The sequence below is a fragment of the Epinephelus lanceolatus genome, chromosome 3 (genome assembly GCF_041903045.1).
Source record: "Epinephelus lanceolatus isolate andai-2023 chromosome 3, ASM4190304v1, whole genome shotgun sequence".
Lineage (NCBI taxonomy): Eukaryota > Metazoa > Chordata > Actinopteri > Perciformes > Serranidae > Epinephelus > Epinephelus lanceolatus.
The window spans coordinates 10,146,457-10,163,694 of NC_135736.1; the positions used below are offsets into that span (position 1 = coordinate 10,146,457).

The window sequence follows — 17,238 nt, forward strand, 5'->3', positions numbered from 1 at the left end:
TCCTTCATTGTGGCCTCGACTCAATCCTATTGAGGCAGCCTTTTGTAGTGGCTTTTGCTTAATTACCAACAATTGCCTTTCAATGAAAAGTGCTTACTGCCTGCACGACATTGGCACCTGGTCTAGCACAAGGGCATACAGTACTGCCTTAATGTATCCCACACATACACACACAAAGAGACCCAGAGCAGCAAGTGTCAGTGTGTTCTCATCAAAGACAGGCTTGTTGCAAAGGTAGCTTCAGAACTTCAGTGCTTCTTGTACTTTCTGTGAAGGTTCAAAGACGATCTCCTCATTGCCCTTTTTCTTTGTGAAGTGCCCGGAGGGACCGAAGAAGTCTACCTTTCTGCGTGTTTTACATCTCAGAATTACTCCAAAGGCCTTCACCCCGGAGAGTTAATAGTTGTTTGAAATCATTTTTGTCACATCAGAAATCTGATTGGTTGTGATGATAATAGCTGAGGATTCAAGTGCCAGGTTATCTTTGCAATATGAGTTACTTTTCTAGAGATTGTAAGATTTGCTGCATGTAATGTGCACCAAAGGTTATATTGCAGGAAATCTACAATGGCAGCGTGGCTCTTGGGATGGCAATGACTGTTTGCTGGTCAGTAGGTCCACCCACTTAGGGCCCACTTTGTTGAAATATGTCAATAAATACCTCAACAAATAATTGATGAACTGACTCTTGCACCACCATGAGGTTGATATTTGTGGTTCAGAGTAAAATAACTTAATAAATCAAGAGTAAGGCCAAATCCCATGTCTTTTTTATACCCTTACCCCTCATTTTTGAGTGCCCCTTGGCCATTTGGAACATAGGGGTAGTGGTTTAAATCTTTCTCTATGAAATCTATTAAATCTTTCTCTATGGGACAACCCTTCAAGACCCTGATAAGTCATCTGTAGTTGTGGATGGCGTTTACATTAGCAGACGCTTCCATGGCAATAATGGTATTATCACAATGATATTTATCTGATGGAGATAGAAAAGCACGGATTCTTGCAATTTGCTCACAGTTTTAGTTTCATGCTATCAGTCAATCAAATAAGCAATTCATTAAAAAAGAACACTGCTTCATTACTTTAATACAGTTTTGGGCCTCTTATGCCATGAAAGACAGGGAACGGGACATGGAAATATGTCCAAATGCAAGACTTCCATAAAGAATTCAGCAATAACAATGTAACTCTGGCTAGTTAGCGAGTTAGCCAAAGCTGCTGCTTATAAAACAAGGGCCATAACACACTGAAACAACATTAAACTAAGATAATGTGATGGTTATTGTAATTTATAAATCTTTTTTAATGAAGAAAATACATCTTTAGATGCAGCTATCTTGCCAAAAATTGCCAAGAATTTCTCATAACACTTCATTTGAAGTGTGCCCCTGACAAACCTCCATTCGGAGGGCCATGAAGCCCTAAGACTTGGCCCTATCCCTCTAACCCAGCAAGAAACGAGACCTCCTACCCCTAGTTGAGAACACAGAGGGGATGGGCTAAGCAGTGCTTTGCAATGCATGCTAACAGGCTTACAATGCTAACATGCTTATGTTTAACAGGTATGTTAACCATGTTTGCTATCTTAGTCTAGCATGTTAACATGCTAACATGCTAATTAGCAGGAAAGTACAGCTGAGGCTGTAGAACTAGAAGTAAAAGTCAGAGGATCAAAGCAGCCATAAGACTTTATCCTTTGGGGGCCATGACTGTCTGCAGAAAATGTCATGACAATCTATCCAATAGCTGCATATTTGTCAGCCCACCTTCATGCTCTCACTCACTCATGCCCTCTGTTGCCTCTGTCATAGGAAAATCGGCTGCGGCATCGTTTCAGCATCATGGAAGGCGACGATAGGCAGCAAGCGCCGCCTCTGCCTCCCCGCACCAGCTTTGAGAGGACAATCACTGTTGTCCGGGGCAACCGTAGCCTTGGTATGTTCTCCGTCTTTCTCATGGTAATGGTGTCTTGGTGTGTGTACGTCACTGGCATGGCGATAATGGCGCTAATAGGTGGTGGTGATGACGACTGCCCTGAAGAGGAGTGGTGAAGTGATGCTCTCCTCACACCTGAGAGAGGAGATGATTACTGTGTGTGTTTGCGTGTGTGTTTATGTGTGGGTGTTTGTCCGAGAGGCTAGTATGAGGGTGCATGGAAGGTCAAAGTAATGTGAAATAATAATAAGAAGTAATATGACTTTATATTAGCTTGAATGCTGATCTATATGTTTTTATACTCCAGTGTTGAGAGTACATTGGTTATTCAAACATGACAGGGAGGAAACAACTGGGTGTAAGGTGCTCCTGCACTTTCATCTAAGGGCATTGTGCAAAGCATAATGAAACAAACTCATTTGTATTCTGGAAACATGCTCTAATAAGGCGCCACACTACTTCTGTGTGTGCGTGTGTGTGTGTGTGTGAAACTTTAAAATTATGTAAATGTTCATAGGTAGAGAAAATCAAGGTCATGACCTACAGTCTGTGTGTCACTGCATTCTTTGGTTTTCATCTGTTTAAAATATTGTAGGTCTTCTTGCTGAGATATTTAATGTAGCATGGTTTCTGGCTGGTTTACAGATTCTCTGTGTTTTTTTGGTGATTCAAATGTATTTGAATTGGGCTGAGTTATGGACTGTATCTGTAAGGCCTGAATACTGGAGATATTTTTCAAACAATCTTATGGTACAGTTCTATTTGCACTACTTTACAGTTTTCCTATTATTAGGTGCCATGTACAATTCTATCCATTGTGCAACTGTGACTTTATGCCCAATTATGGAGATGAGATATGCTACCATGTACAGCATGTACAGCATATTGTTGGTTTGTACTAGAAGGACTGTATGGATTTTAGAGCAGGTTGTTAAAGGAGAAGGTTTAAAGTGGAGATGAAACACTGAACAATACGACTTTGGTTTGTTTGATTTTTACCTTAGGCAAGATATGGTACTAAAATCAAACTTGATATTCACCTAGATTTCCTAGAAAAACAGATTTCACTTTTTCACCAGTAGGGCACAGCCATCTCTCAACAAGCTAGTTGGTGACATCACAAGAATGGTTGTTTACTGGGAGCGCTGAGTACAAATCTCTACCTCAGACCAGTTAAGTGTCGATACAATGGAGCTTGAGAGTTTTGATGAGAAACAAAGAACTACAAACAAGAGTCAGAAACCAATTGCCAATGCTTTTTTGAGCCAATAAGACCAAATATAGTGCTAAGACCTGTTCACATGGACTTGGATGACAGCAGAGAAAGTGACAGGATGCCTAAACTTGAAAGGCAGTGCATCGGGTGGTGCATGATTAACCTTACATTCAGTGGAAGGTTGCTTCAACTGACAAACCACACAAAAACTAATGTACACGAAATATGTACTCTACCATGGTCTCCATCAAGTTGTCCAACCACAACAGCAATGTGAGACACTTATAATGTTAATGTTATCATGTCGCAGCAACCATAATTAGCCTAACCCAGCGGTCATGTCCATTAGCCACCTGATACCATGATCAACATCATTCCCACATAGAAACCAAGTCAAATGTGAGCATTTCCATATCACGAAGCATCGGCAAAATACACCAACTGTATGGCTCACCATCAGGGGGGCTGTTGGGGTTAAGCGCTAGTTGAACTTCCCCAGTTTCCCTGTGTGTGTTGGTCAGATAGCTGGTGGTGCAAGTTTAGTTTTGCGTTCATGTGCCCATCCTCTTCTTGATGTACATAGTAGATGTTTATCATTGGCATGGAGAATCCATCAATATCTTGGTGGTAAGTTTAATTTTGAAACGAAGAGCTCCTATCTCAGTGACACACTGGGCTTATAACGTTAGGCTGGTTGATGATGTTAGCCTTGCCTTAGATCATAAACCGAAGGTTGTACTCTGTTTACTCCTTTCCTGCTTTTGCATATCCATATAAGTAATAACCAGTGGTGTAGTGGAGGGTATACTCAGGTATATGGGGTATACCCACTTCTTTTTCTATCCAGTTACAGTATACCCACCTATCAGCTAAAAAGCCATTGTAATACATAGGAGATGCCCACTTCCTTATCGGTAACCTACCTATCTACCTAGTAGTACACCCATCTCATCAATTACCACTACACCACTGGTAATACCAAACTCCAGTTCTTCCATCAAAACAGCAATTAAGGTTCACATGCACTGGCAATGCAAAGTGTGTTCCTTCTGTCAGGAACTACTGCTGAAAAGTGAGTTCCTGTGCACTACTCTACTCAAAATATCTCATACACTAGCTGTAAAAACCCTAATGTCAGAGAAAAAAACAGTTCTACAGTGCCAAGTTTACCAAGCCTACTTCAATAACTCCTACTGGCTAACAAGCAAACAACAGAGAGGAACCATTCTTATGACGTCACCATCTAGCCAACATATCCTCATACAATAATTCTTATGATATCCTACGAAAATACACACACAATGGTTTGTATGATATCCTATGAAGTTGTGACATTATGCACTTAACGAATAGTTGCTTAACACAAAGTTACACTTAAGATAAGGTTACGGTGATCATGTTTAGGCAATAAAGTAACTGTGGTTAGGTTAGGAATAGAAACATGGTTGGGTGTCTTTAGGTTTAGGCAAGTGAAGTTGCTGTGGTTAGATTTAGGTAAAAAAAAAAAAAACATGGTGAAGTTTAGTTTTTCACTCAAATTTCACATAGTTTCAAGCACCAGTCTCCTGGGAAAGTCCTGGGGGAATGTCCCGTGGTTTGTAAACCATCCACCACCCAAATCTAAATCCTTACAGGACCACTTTCTTCTTTACTCCCTTAAGGGCTTTAGTAACATAATCCCAGCCTTCCAAAATACATGGGTTGTACATGAATTAGCTCATGATAACATGGACTATGTACCAATTTCGGTGCATTTCTTTTTTGTAGGAAAATGTATGAACAGTTTATGAGAACACCCTGAACTAGCTTGTTGAAAGATGACTGTGCCCTGCTGTGAAAAAGTGAAATATCCAGTTTTCTAGCAATCCAGGCGAATATCCAGTTTGGTTTCAGTGCCCTAACAGGCCTAAGGTATAAATCAAGCGAGCACAGTCATATTGTTCAGCGTTTCCTCTCCACTTTAATGGACTAAAATAAGGTCTGTTTTTTTTCTTGCCTTGCTCATCTCACAACATGAATATAAAGTCTTTGCGCTTACTGTAAGTTTGTGGTACCATAAAGATTTTTTGTTGAGGTAAAAACTAATAGGTTTTCATATGGAAATTTTAATGTTTGAATTTACCGTGAATCATTATCAAAAGTTTTTGCCTCAATTTGTTTAGAAAAATGTATGTTAATGCCGTGTTATAGTAACACCTGAGACATTCATCATTACTACTTCAAACTTCCTCTCATGTCTTTGAAATGTGTGACTTCTGTCTGTCTTGTCAGCATCAGTAGCTGTGTCTGCAGTCGACTGTATTCCATGCACTATGATTGTATTGTAATTTGAATGTAACACCAAAAAACAATAAACTATTTATTTGATCAAAAAATAAGCACAAAGTCATTTCTTTGACCAACTTCAAATTATGTACGACCATAGTGTTGTGGATGTGCGTAGTCCTCCATTAGATGGCAATGTAGTATGCAGTCGCCATAGACTAGACTTCCTAATTTGTCGTGGCCTTCCCTGTCTGCAGTGTGTGTATGTGCGTGTATGAGGTGTGCGCGGTTTGTGTGTATGTGACACCTGATTTACCTGCTTCTGCCTGTTTGCATTAATGAAGTGTTTGTGTAATCCGCCTAGTGTCCGGTTTGATAATGCCAGAGTCAGGTGTTTGTGCGACTGGCATGTGTTACCCCTTGAGTCACCTGTGCCCTGTGCCCTACATGGGTGTGATTGTGTTTGTGCACCTTATGCGAGTGTGACTGTGAAGGATGACGCTGTGTAAATGTCAAGCATGTGTAGCCATGTTTGTGTGCTAATCTGCCTAGTGTCTGTCTTGATTATGCTGATTATGCCAGGTGTCAGGTGTCAGGTGTTTGTTTGGGCGACTGTCTGTCTGTTTGGCATGCATTCAAAGTAGCCTAAGCCAACCCTCCACTCACCTGTGCTCATGTGTGTGTTTGTGTATGTGTGTGTGTATGTGCATGTTGGCAGGGATGTCGGTGAGTGCTATCAAGGACGGCTCAGGCATGCTGGTGCGCAGTGTGGTCCAGGGGGGCTCTGTTAGCCAGGATGGCAGGCTGGGGGTGGGGGACGCCATCTTGGCCATCAACGGAGAACCTACCTCCAATCTGACCAACGCCAGGGCCAGGGCCACGCTCCGCAGACACTCTGTCATAGGGCCAGAGATGAGGTGAGGAGCCAGTCACTGTCCAACAGCATCACATTATGTAGAGGGTTTTGTTCTGGGCTGAAAATAAGAACAGGTGAGGCTTGCTGTTAAATCATGGTGTAGCTCGCACAGCTCCATGAAAGCTCTTCTGAACATTTCAAAGTTTTCTCACTCTACATCATCAAGCTCCCTCTGAATCACCTGTTCTCAATAATCCTCAGTCTGGGTCCAGAAACACTGGGTGGCTGAATGTGCGTCACCCTCTTTACAGTGGCTCAAGTGCTGCTTCACATTTCTTAATTGTTGTAGAGAAGGACCTATGACTCTGACGCACCACATGACATCATCAAGTACAGTCACAGCTAAGAATAAAGTTTTGCTCATTTTAAAAGTAGCAGCCTAGCAGTTAGGCAGTTTTTACTGTATGCAGTGATGTTAGGAGGCCTTTTCCACATCAGACATTTTACTTACCATGTACAGTAAAAGCACAGGTGTTGGCAATAACATTAACGATGGCTTCATTCTAGTGTCCCAGTAAGTCATGACAGTGTGATAGTGATCAGGACGCAGAAAACGAAGAAGCGAAATAGAAGTCAGCCATCATTAATTTCATTGTTTACACCTGTGATTTTCTCGCCGTGACATGTCAAAATACCTTCTGTCAGAAAGGGCCTATGGCTTAAAGACCCTGCCAACCCAGAGAGGTGTTTTCACTTATTCTGACTAATTAGACATCTGCTGAGGCTGATGTTGGGCACAACTATGTTGGATTTATGTGAGAATGCAAAGCCAAATGATAAAATTGTGACTATCCAAGCATTAATACACTGTAAAATCTGACAAGCTGATCTTACTTAAAAACAGAATCTAGGAAATAAATTAATTGATTTCGTTGAATTGATGATGATTGAATATTACTATTAGTCATTTTTACTTTGTATCTAATTGTCAAGTTTACTTAAAATCAGGTTACATTTGCTTAATTTTGTGAAGTTGCTGCATCTTAAAAATAACTCGTTGTTTGTGAGTGTTGACAGCTTCACTGAACAGTTGTGTTTACCCAATAGAATTTAGGAAACTGGTTGCCTTGGATAAATAAAGTAAGCACAACAAAGAATGATGAGTTCACAGGTTTTTCATTCTGAGCATTGAAAGACAAGGCCAGTGTTTGTGAAAAACAAATTAAAGTCTACAATAGAAACAAATCCACTTTTAAGCCTTAAAAAAATCTAGAAATATTCAAACTAAATTTTTCTTTCTGACTTTACTTAAGATTCCGGGAGGGCTCCATGGCACAGTCTTATCACAGATAGCAATATTGAAGCTAAATGAAAATATTCTTAGACACGTCTACAAGACAGAACTTGCAGATATCCTAACTGCACCATGTGCAAAATCCTTTTTTTGTCATGATCAAGTTATGTCAGACTAACTTGGTTTTGTTATTAAGTTGCTAGCACTTACAAAGTACAAGTTTGTTTCACTTGTAATTTTTAAATTGCAACAACTTCACAAAATTTTGTTCAAACTAATTAACTACCACTGAATTTTGTGAAATTTAACAATTAGATTTGAAGTAAACAGCACTTAAAGGCGCTGTATGTAAGAATGTGGCCAAAATGGTTACAGCACTGAAATTCAAAAATACTGCCGCAAGTCGTGTCTTTGGTTTTCCAGCGGACCGTTCGAGCAAGTCCAGCTTCTCTGCTGCTAACGCTGCTACCAGGATACAGCAGAGGAGGAGCCGGCTGCTAATGCTATGTACTGGGACACTGCTAATGCTGCTTGCCATGCTGCTAACGTTTGTTTCTCAAAAAAATCAGTCAGGTCGATGACCCACCTGCACATGGGCTACAATGTATGATCGAAAATGAATAACAGTTGAAAGTATTCGAAATGTCCATCCCCGTCTAGCTATGACGCTAGTTAGCCAACTTTGGTCAAAGCTTACCTGTCGAGGAGAAGAGTAGTCACTTCGACATCCGATTTCAGATTCTTCTCCGCTTTCAACGGTCTCCACTGTTCAAAAGCATCTCCTATATAGACCCTCGCTTTGCCTCGAGTTTTGTCTTGGCGTTTTTGGGAATCATAACGAGGTCTTTTGGGTTTAGTCGCACCGTCAGCCACTGTAGCTCAGTCGTAACTGTAACTGATCCTGAGACTCTACTGACTGTGTAACTGGTAGACGGCAGTGGGTGGCGCAACAGGCCAAAACACAAGTTCAAAACATAAACATGATTTGCAGACCACAAAAATTTTTTTTAAATGCGAATATTCTGGCTGTACTATTGTTGTCGGTGAGATCAGTATGTTATATGAACATTATTCCTTAGTCTCTGTGACATATTAGGATGATTTCACGACTATTTGCTTTAGATTTCTTACATATAGCTCCTTTAAGACTAACAGGTACTCACTTTTTTAAGGCAATTTGTTGCCTACTTTGTTTGTTTGTTTGTTTCTCTTTGGTAAGGGTAACTCAACCAGTGGGAGGGTAAGAGAAATTTATGCTGCATTTCATTTACCTTGGAAGTCAAAGCTGGAAATTACATCACACCTGAGTTGAACGTGGTCATGTGCAAGTTGGAAAACAAAGACAATACCAGTTCTAGCCATTGTTAGCAATACCAGTTGATATCAATGCATTGCACTGCGATTTGTGCATAAAAACATGTAGTAACATGTCCACAATTAGAAGCTGGACAGTACTTGTAAACAACTGATTTAATGAGACACAGGTAAGACAGAAGTGCTAATATATTACTATAACTTTTACTACTGTTGATGTGGGAGCAGCCATCTTGGATTTTGAGGTTGGGGTTGGTGACATTCTTCCTACTTTCCTACACTTCAGGGTGGAGTTCCAGTTGAAATGTCTGACTGGAAACTCGGAAATTCTGACTTCCCAGTTCAAAGGGAAGGCACCATGAGATCAAGCACTGTTTGTAGCCAATATGTCCCCATCGTTTACAAGAGGTCTTATCGGGCACAATGAGTGAAAACATCTGCTTGACAAACAGGAAACTCACAAAATTGAGTTTTATGATATAGTTATTATTTATTGCTGTTTCTTGTATTTTTTGTACACTTTTTGCATGCCTAGTTTGTTTTACGTTTTTAAATTTTGAAATCTTTAATTTGACTCTTTCCCCTTGACTGCTGTAACACTGGAATTTCTCAACTGTGGGATCAATAAAGGTGTATCTTATCTTATAGGCCACATTTTATTACTCAAAAGCTACATCATTTCACACAGAAAACTTCATGACTGTGGCTTCAGTATCTCTGGAAAAGTGAGTTCAGTTTAACAAGGGTCATGATCTGTCCTATGCCAAGTATTGCCACTTTTTCATATTTAGGTTTCCATATTTATCTGTGACTTGCAAAAATCAGTTCTCTCCTTGGAGATTCCAGTCTTGGCTCAATATTAGGAAACCATCAATAAGCCATCACAGGAAGTGAACTGCTTTCAAAAGCAATTAGAAAACAGATTTGATGATGATTCCCAATCCCCTACACACCCAATGAGGAGGATCCTCCTAATCCAATGCATCTCTTGCTGTGCCAGAGGTGTGATGCAACCCCCTGGCACAAAATGCATGGGATCACAAGATACTCATATATATGTGGCATGCTCTGATCAAAATCAGTTGGATGTCGCTATGGCTCATTTGTAGATAATTATGGATTATGTCAGCATCTTGATTTTTGGTCATTTTTGTTTGATTTAAAATGAACAAAGTCTAAAAACATTAAATACAATTTTGAAGCATATTACTGCATGACAACGAGCTAGCATAACATCAAAATGTAGCGTTAACAACATAAATTTTTGTCAGTGGGGAAATACCACACATTGTTAGCTTGGTTAGATTCTCCACAATTCAATTGCTTGATTTATGGACACCATGAGCACATGCCAGATTTACTGGAGACAAAACACAGTGGTGACGTCCTAACTTTAAAGTAGAGGTCGACCGATAGTGGATTTTTAAAGGCCGATATAATATCGATAGTTTGGAGTAGGAAAAAAACGATAGCCGATTAATCGGCCGATACCCCCCCCCATGACCCATTGACGTGCTGGAAGTTGTTATTTACGTGACAACGCCTGAACGCAACACAGGCTCTGCTCCAACTGAGTGTGGTACAGTGCCGTGCTGCACTGCTGTGTGAGCAGTGTGTTTGTCTGTGCGTAACAGCAGTCTGTTGATGGTTATTTACACACTGTCCATAACAATAACTATGTCAGGTAACAAACTGCGCCGGGCTCGGGTTCAGTTTGTTCAGGAAAATGCGGCCCGAGCCGCTCTAGCGTGCTCACCTGTGTGTGTGGCGGAACTCCACCGTGCGCGATACAGAGAGCAGAGGAGAATTGTTCACGCCTGACCATGTAGAGACAGAAATGACACAATGACATAACACGATAAATAGTATATTGTTATGTTATTATATGAAGCGTCCATTGGGCAAAATAATATAACGGTAGCTTCGAAAGAGCTAAGATGAAGAAAAAACAAAAAACAGCAGCAGCAGTCATGTTTCAGCAGCGGCGGTGCTAGTTGCATATAGGGGAAACACTGATATAAAGTCAATAATACCTGGAAACAAATCTTAACTGTCAAAATAAATATTTCTGACTCAAATTCAAAAATTCAAAAAACTTCCAGCGTACACTAGAGCATAGGATTGACGCGTTTCACATGTTGCTTCATCAGATTTGCAGCGAATCTGATGAAGCAACATGTGAAACGCGCTGTTCGTTTAACTTTTGATTATAAACCTTCTGTCAATCCTATGCTCTAGTGTGCGCTGGAAGTTTTTTTTGAATTTTTGACTGTGATTTATCCTGCACCAGCTGGCACCTAGAAGAAGCACTTAGTTGCTCTGCACGGGACTTACAAACTTTTTGTAAATATTTCTGACTATTCACTACTGTTTTTTGGCTTTTTAACTCGTGAAGGTTTTATTGCACTTAGAATCATGTTTACCGCTTATCTCCAAGTGGACTCCTCACGCCTCCTTTCCCCTGCGGCATCTACACACACTGGGCCTGCCGTCTCACTCTCGCTCTCTTGCTCTCTCTAGCAGCCCCTCCCCTCAGCGAAGAGAGCGAGAGAGAGCAGGGGAGGAGAGGAAACAGCTTGTTGCGCTACAGGGAAAAAAACTTTGCAACCATCGGCAACTATCTGAGCCTTTTTTCACCGATAATGATAGTTTGGAAAACGTCCTATCAGCGCTGATTAATCAGCCAAACCGATTAATCAGTCGACCTCTACTTTAAAGATGTCATAAATGTGACAATGTGTCAATTCCGTGGGTAAGTCTTTATATTTCTTTAGTCCGTCAGGGTCCACTGATCAAAATAATCAGAATGACTTTCATAAATTTACTCCACATTGTGAACACTTATATGTGAAGTCTTTTGCCAACTGCATGCTAACTTTGTTTGTCAAAAGGGCTTCAGTTCTTCCGATATAAACAAAATTTTCTGATCTTCCCACACCATGCTGTTAGGTATGCTTGTTTTGGTTATCTTGCTGGCTACAAAATAAAAATGTCCCCGAGCTCTTCTGTGTGTTTTTCACCCCAAGGCAGCCCCTGGAGTGTTACTTTGGGGCCACTGTACTACAAACTTTAAAGGCCTGTTGCTCTAAATCTCGGCTTGGTGACAGTCATTATGTGAAGTCTTTATATTTAAAGCACAAAAACAATACTGATATCACTATAAAGCTAAGAATCTCCTCTTTTCAACAGTGTATAAAACTCAAACTGTGCTTAAGGGTCAGTGTGACTAATATTGATAGAGCAACTCACATATTGAAATTTGTGACATACTTTAAAAAATAGATGAATGTTTGACGAATATTATCTTCCTTAAAATGAATTCAGGGTTCCCTTTGTTATCTTAGGAAAGTGTTTGAAAGTGTACAGAACTGCATCTCAATCAAATGCAACTGTCATCACGGTTAATACCACACACACATCAATTGTGTAGGTAATGATATAGCTGATAGTGTGTGGCTGTTTCTAAACACATAATGCTTTAGTTGTAAGAACTTTGTGACCTGGTGTGCTTGGCGGCCACAACCTATGGCACAAAACAAGGCTCTGCATTGGGCCCAGCATTAAAGTAGGACACGTGGCACATTTAAAACAGATTCCAGTCGGTTATATAGCACAGTTATTTATATTACAGTCATATGCACTTCCCCTCATGTCATAGTTTAAACATGTCTTTGCTTGAAAAACGAGAAAGCCAGAGTTTTTACTTTAGAGAGAATGTAGAGACGTCCTTTGGGAATGCAGAGAACAATCAACCACTGCAAGAAAAAAAAAAAAAAAAAAAAAAAAGTAATTGAATACTGCTCACATTTTCTAGATCCACCCATGCAGATCTTGACAGTCTGTGTGACTCGAATGAGTGAGTATATGTGCATCATAAATATAAATATGTGCTCTCCGCAGTCACAAACATGACTTTCACTGCATCATCACGTATAAACGATCTCGTCTCACTTTGGATCTCCATTACTACCTTGTTTTTGACACTGCAGTCATAGTTGACTGAGGCGCTGCAGTCATGTTAAATTAGATTAGATGATGAAATTTTAAAGATTGCCTGAGGGGAAATTGGGTAAATTATTACTTGTTCTAACATCAGCAGTTATGGCTTCACATTGACAATGCTTGTTTGGCTGATTGGAAATGTGCCCCACCTCCACCACCGTGCTGCCCTGCAAAACACCCTCTCTCTCTCTCTCTCTCTCTCTCTCTCTCTCTCTCTCTTTTGCTTTTACCAGCACACACACATACACACATACACATACACACACTAACACACACACACATACACAGCCTTTCAATGGTCTAACCTCCAAAAACACCTTTTTCCTGCTATGGGAAATATCTCTGAATAATTCATCGCTCATCTCACCTTGAACAGTGCGCTTCTGAATAAAAGAGCGTTTTAAAGAGCCTCTCATAGATGCACACCACAATACACACACAGATGAACACACACATGCATTTTGTCTTCCTCCATCACTTGAACACACGCACACCCTCGCCCGCACACACATGCTCACACTGCCTCCTCCTGACAGCACTGCAGACAAACTAACAGAGAGTGGAGGCAGATGAGTTGCTTTGGCAGCCCTAGAATAAGACAGACATAGAAGGGTGAGGGCTTGTCACTATCAAACTGCCTCTGTTGAGACACGACAGGCTGTCCACATGGCTCAGTCACAACAGCTTAGCGTGGAAGACCTCAATATTCAATCTGCCACCATGAGTGGAACAGAGAAATTGGCTCTTTCAGCGGATTCAAACAGCATGTCTACTGGTAGAGTCACACAAGAATGGAAGTGGGAGGAGGGGGGGCCTTAATGATGTCCCTGACACTTTATTTAAATGACGTCGTTTACGGCATAGCTTAGATAGATCCGGGCTTATGCAAAACGCATTTTTTATTCTAAATGTTGTGTTTCAGAGACTCTTAGAACTGTCTCCCATCAGAAATGCATCTTGAAGTGACATTAAAATATACATTTAGTTTCTGCTTTTCTTCTCATCTCGTACCAGCTGCAGCAGAAGCAGTGCTGATGGAGTGGGGCACATCTAGAATTTTAGAGCACTTAAAAACATTTGACATGGAAAACAGCAGCCTTAAAGTTAGTGGCTGTTTATCAATTGCTTTTCAGGTCTGAGATAAAACAACAAACAAACTAATTAATTATTCATTTCTTATTGATTACTAATGATAAATAGAATAATTTAGCATTATTAAAGTTTAAACTGACAACTTTTCAACTTGAACCCCTCAGGCATTTCCAAATGGTGTTATTGTTGACGCAGCTGTTGCAAAGAGAAATCCCTTTCCGTTTTCTCTCTAAGCCTAGCAACGAGGCTCTTTTTCTTTTGCCGGGTAGAGTCTCCATAGTTACTTTGTTACGTTGTTCATTCATTTCATTCATTCCACCGTCCGTCATTTCCGTTACTGGGGATAATAACTGCAAAGAGCCTACGCTGATGCTCTTTGGCAGCTGATAGCTGCAGAAGCACAGTAAACACAAGCGCTATCCTCCTCCTGTTTTGGTTGCGTAGTGGTTGACGCACTTTCTTTGTGCCTTAAATGGAGCTTTCATTTTCCCGGAATATGGGACCCAGTGGCAGAGAGAACTGCATAGTGAAAGCGAAGCACCAATCTAAAGGCTGATGATGTCATTACTCTCTAGCCATTACATTGTGCCATCAACTTAACTTCATAATCATAAGTCAATGCATAAAACATATCTGTTTCTTCTTTAAACATTGCTTCAGGTGCTTTTCCTTCTAATATTCATGGGTCCCTGCTAAAAATTGGTTAAACATTGTCAAATGGTAGATGTTAATATGTGCCCACCAAATGACTATTCCCACCTTACTGGGCTGTGATTGGCTAGTACTCATCGATGTGTCGAGTACTAGCCAATCACACCACAGTAGGGCAGTAAAAGGGGAAATGATCTCCTGGTTCAGAGGTTACTATCTAGCATCTACGCTTTCAAATTGCCTGATTGATAGGTCTGACTTCCTGAAGTTTCCTAAACCTGTTAATATACAGTAATTAACTAATAGACAGAGAGGGATTAAAACACTGACATTTTTGGAAATATGGTTATTTGCTTCCTTGCTGAGAGCTAGTTGAGAAGTCTCACTCAACTTCATGGTGACAACAAGACTCGAGGAAGTCACTGAACCTGGCCATGAAATAGTCCAACACATAACCCACCCATAAAACCCCAACGTTTCGATATCAAACTTTTGATTTTAGTTACTGAGCTTTAAACCCATTTGCCAGAATAAATATTGGCAGTAAAAAACAACATTTTTCCGTGGCACCATCCTTGGTGGAAACACAGCAACAGGTTGTTAAAAAAACACCTGTGTTTGGTTGCTAAAAAGCTGCTGGAATTGCAATCATGACTCACTAAAAAACAGTTTTGTTGGTCTGTATTGGTCTGCAGGCATCTAGCCTAGGTGACACACCATCCACCATCCCCCTCTCGTCACAAAGACAAAGTCATCACATATTAAACATACAAATGATATGTGTCCAAGGTTTGCAGAGATGTACATTTTTATCTGGCGACTGGACTGGGCTTTTATGGTGCTGGTAGGCAGATTTTTGTACCTTTGCACAGAGCCAGGCTACCCTTTTCCCTCTGTGTCCAGTATTTGTGCCAAGCTAAGCTAAGCTAGCTGACTGCTGGTTGCAGCTTGATATGCACAGTACAGACATGAGAGTGGTTTCAATCTTCTCATCTAACTTTGGATAAGAAAGTGAATAAAAGAATCTTCCAAAATGTCAGACTGTTCCTCTAAACTACAATATTTCATTATCCCCTCCTTCACTGGCAGAGGTAATAATCCATTTATCATGTATAGGATCCATTCGCTAAGTGCCATGTCATTTGTGCCTTGTCATTCTATTAGTCATTCTTTGGTTGTGAAAGTTAAATAAATGTGCAGATGTGAAGTCTTATGTCATATTAATATCTAAAATGTTTTCACCCCACCCCCACACTTCTTTTCCCACATGCCCCTCCCCTCAGCATAACCTATGTCCCAGCCCATCAGGTGGATGAGTACCGTGCCCGTCTGTGTTTACCTCCTCTGGCATCCATCATAGCAAACAGCACCTCTCCCTCACCCACTCCACCAACCCCTTCTCCAGAACCTGCCTCGGCCCCGGCCAGATCCCCCGGTCCAGTCAGAGCTGCAGCTTCAACTCTGGCTTCATCCACCCTCAGACCGTCTGCTTCAGTCAAATCTAAAACCGCGGCTCCAGATCCATCTGTTGTCAGAGCCTCTGCTTCTTTCAAAGCTCCATTCAAAGGCCCAGCCGTAGTCCCTACCATCACCCCGGCCCCAGACTCAAGGTAATGTAAGATCCAGAGGTCTCGGACTATTATTTACGGTCACCTAATCCCCACTCAGGCCCTGGGGCCCAAGATAAACCTGTCTCAGGGTTTATTAGACTTCAAGGCTCCAATTTTATTACATGTTGATGTGTCCGCTGCAGAAAATTCAGACTATGAAATACCTTCCATACATTCTGCCTGATATGTGTCAACCTTAGGCTTCAGATTTTTTTATAGCAGCCAGGGTTTTATTACTGTAACACATCACACACTTCAGTTACCCAGCAGCTTAAGTCATACTAATGATCTGAGTTATTATCTGACAATTTAATTAACCGTATCCATGGAGGAAACAATGTGTTTCAGTGTGCAACCAGCTCAGTCTGAGTCTCTTCCAGTCCGTATTTTCTCTTCTCCATTCTTCTCCGTGGTAAAGGCAAAAGCTTCTCTGAATGTTGAATCTCTGAGTTATATTTAGCCGTTCGCTTATGGATCTCAGTGCTGACTGTCAGCGAAAATGAATTGTTTCGCTTCTGTCTATCCCTGCTTTCGCTCCATCTTCTTGCCTCTGCCTTTCTCCTCCCTCCCTCACTCCCATTTCTCTGCGCAGCCTTTTCTTCACTCTTATCTTCCAATGCGTTGTCTTTGTCTCTCTCTCTGCTAGACTCCTCTCTTGACTCTTTGTGTCTACATCTGCCTCTCATCTCTCTCTCTGGTCTTTTTCTGATTCCCTCATTTTCCCTCTTCTCCCTGCATGCCTTGGTCCTATCCCCCTCTCCTGGCCGTTCTCTTTCAGCCCTGGTGGAACCATTTGTTCTGCCCTCTTCTGTAACTTAACTGGCTACAGGCTCCTGCTGCGCAGATAGCACCACTATCACTCACCTCCATGGGCTTATTACAGCCCTCCACCGTTAAATATATTCATGAAAAATTCTCTCCTTCTCTACCTCTTTCTTTCACACTCACTCACACACACATATAGACAGTGTATATATACAGAGATATTGTATATATATTA

At 41.0% G+C, this 17,238-nt stretch overlaps 1 protein-coding gene across 2 annotated transcripts in view; it reads left to right on the forward strand.

The window, feature by feature from the left end:
• Nucleotides 1–17,238, forward strand: part of LOC117255555 (multiple PDZ domain protein) — a 63,357-nt gene that overhangs the window by 18,508 nt on the left and 27,611 nt on the right. For both annotated transcript variants that reach the window (XM_033624580.2, XM_078164827.1), the window contains exons 19-21: nucleotides 1,815–1,938; nucleotides 6,138–6,336; nucleotides 15,912–16,238. In XM_033624580.2, the coding sequence (XP_033480471.2) occupies nucleotides 1,815–1,938; nucleotides 6,138–6,336; nucleotides 15,912–16,238 (650 nt within the window). The remainder of the gene's footprint in view (nucleotides 1–1,814; nucleotides 1,939–6,137; nucleotides 6,337–15,911; nucleotides 16,239–17,238) is intronic.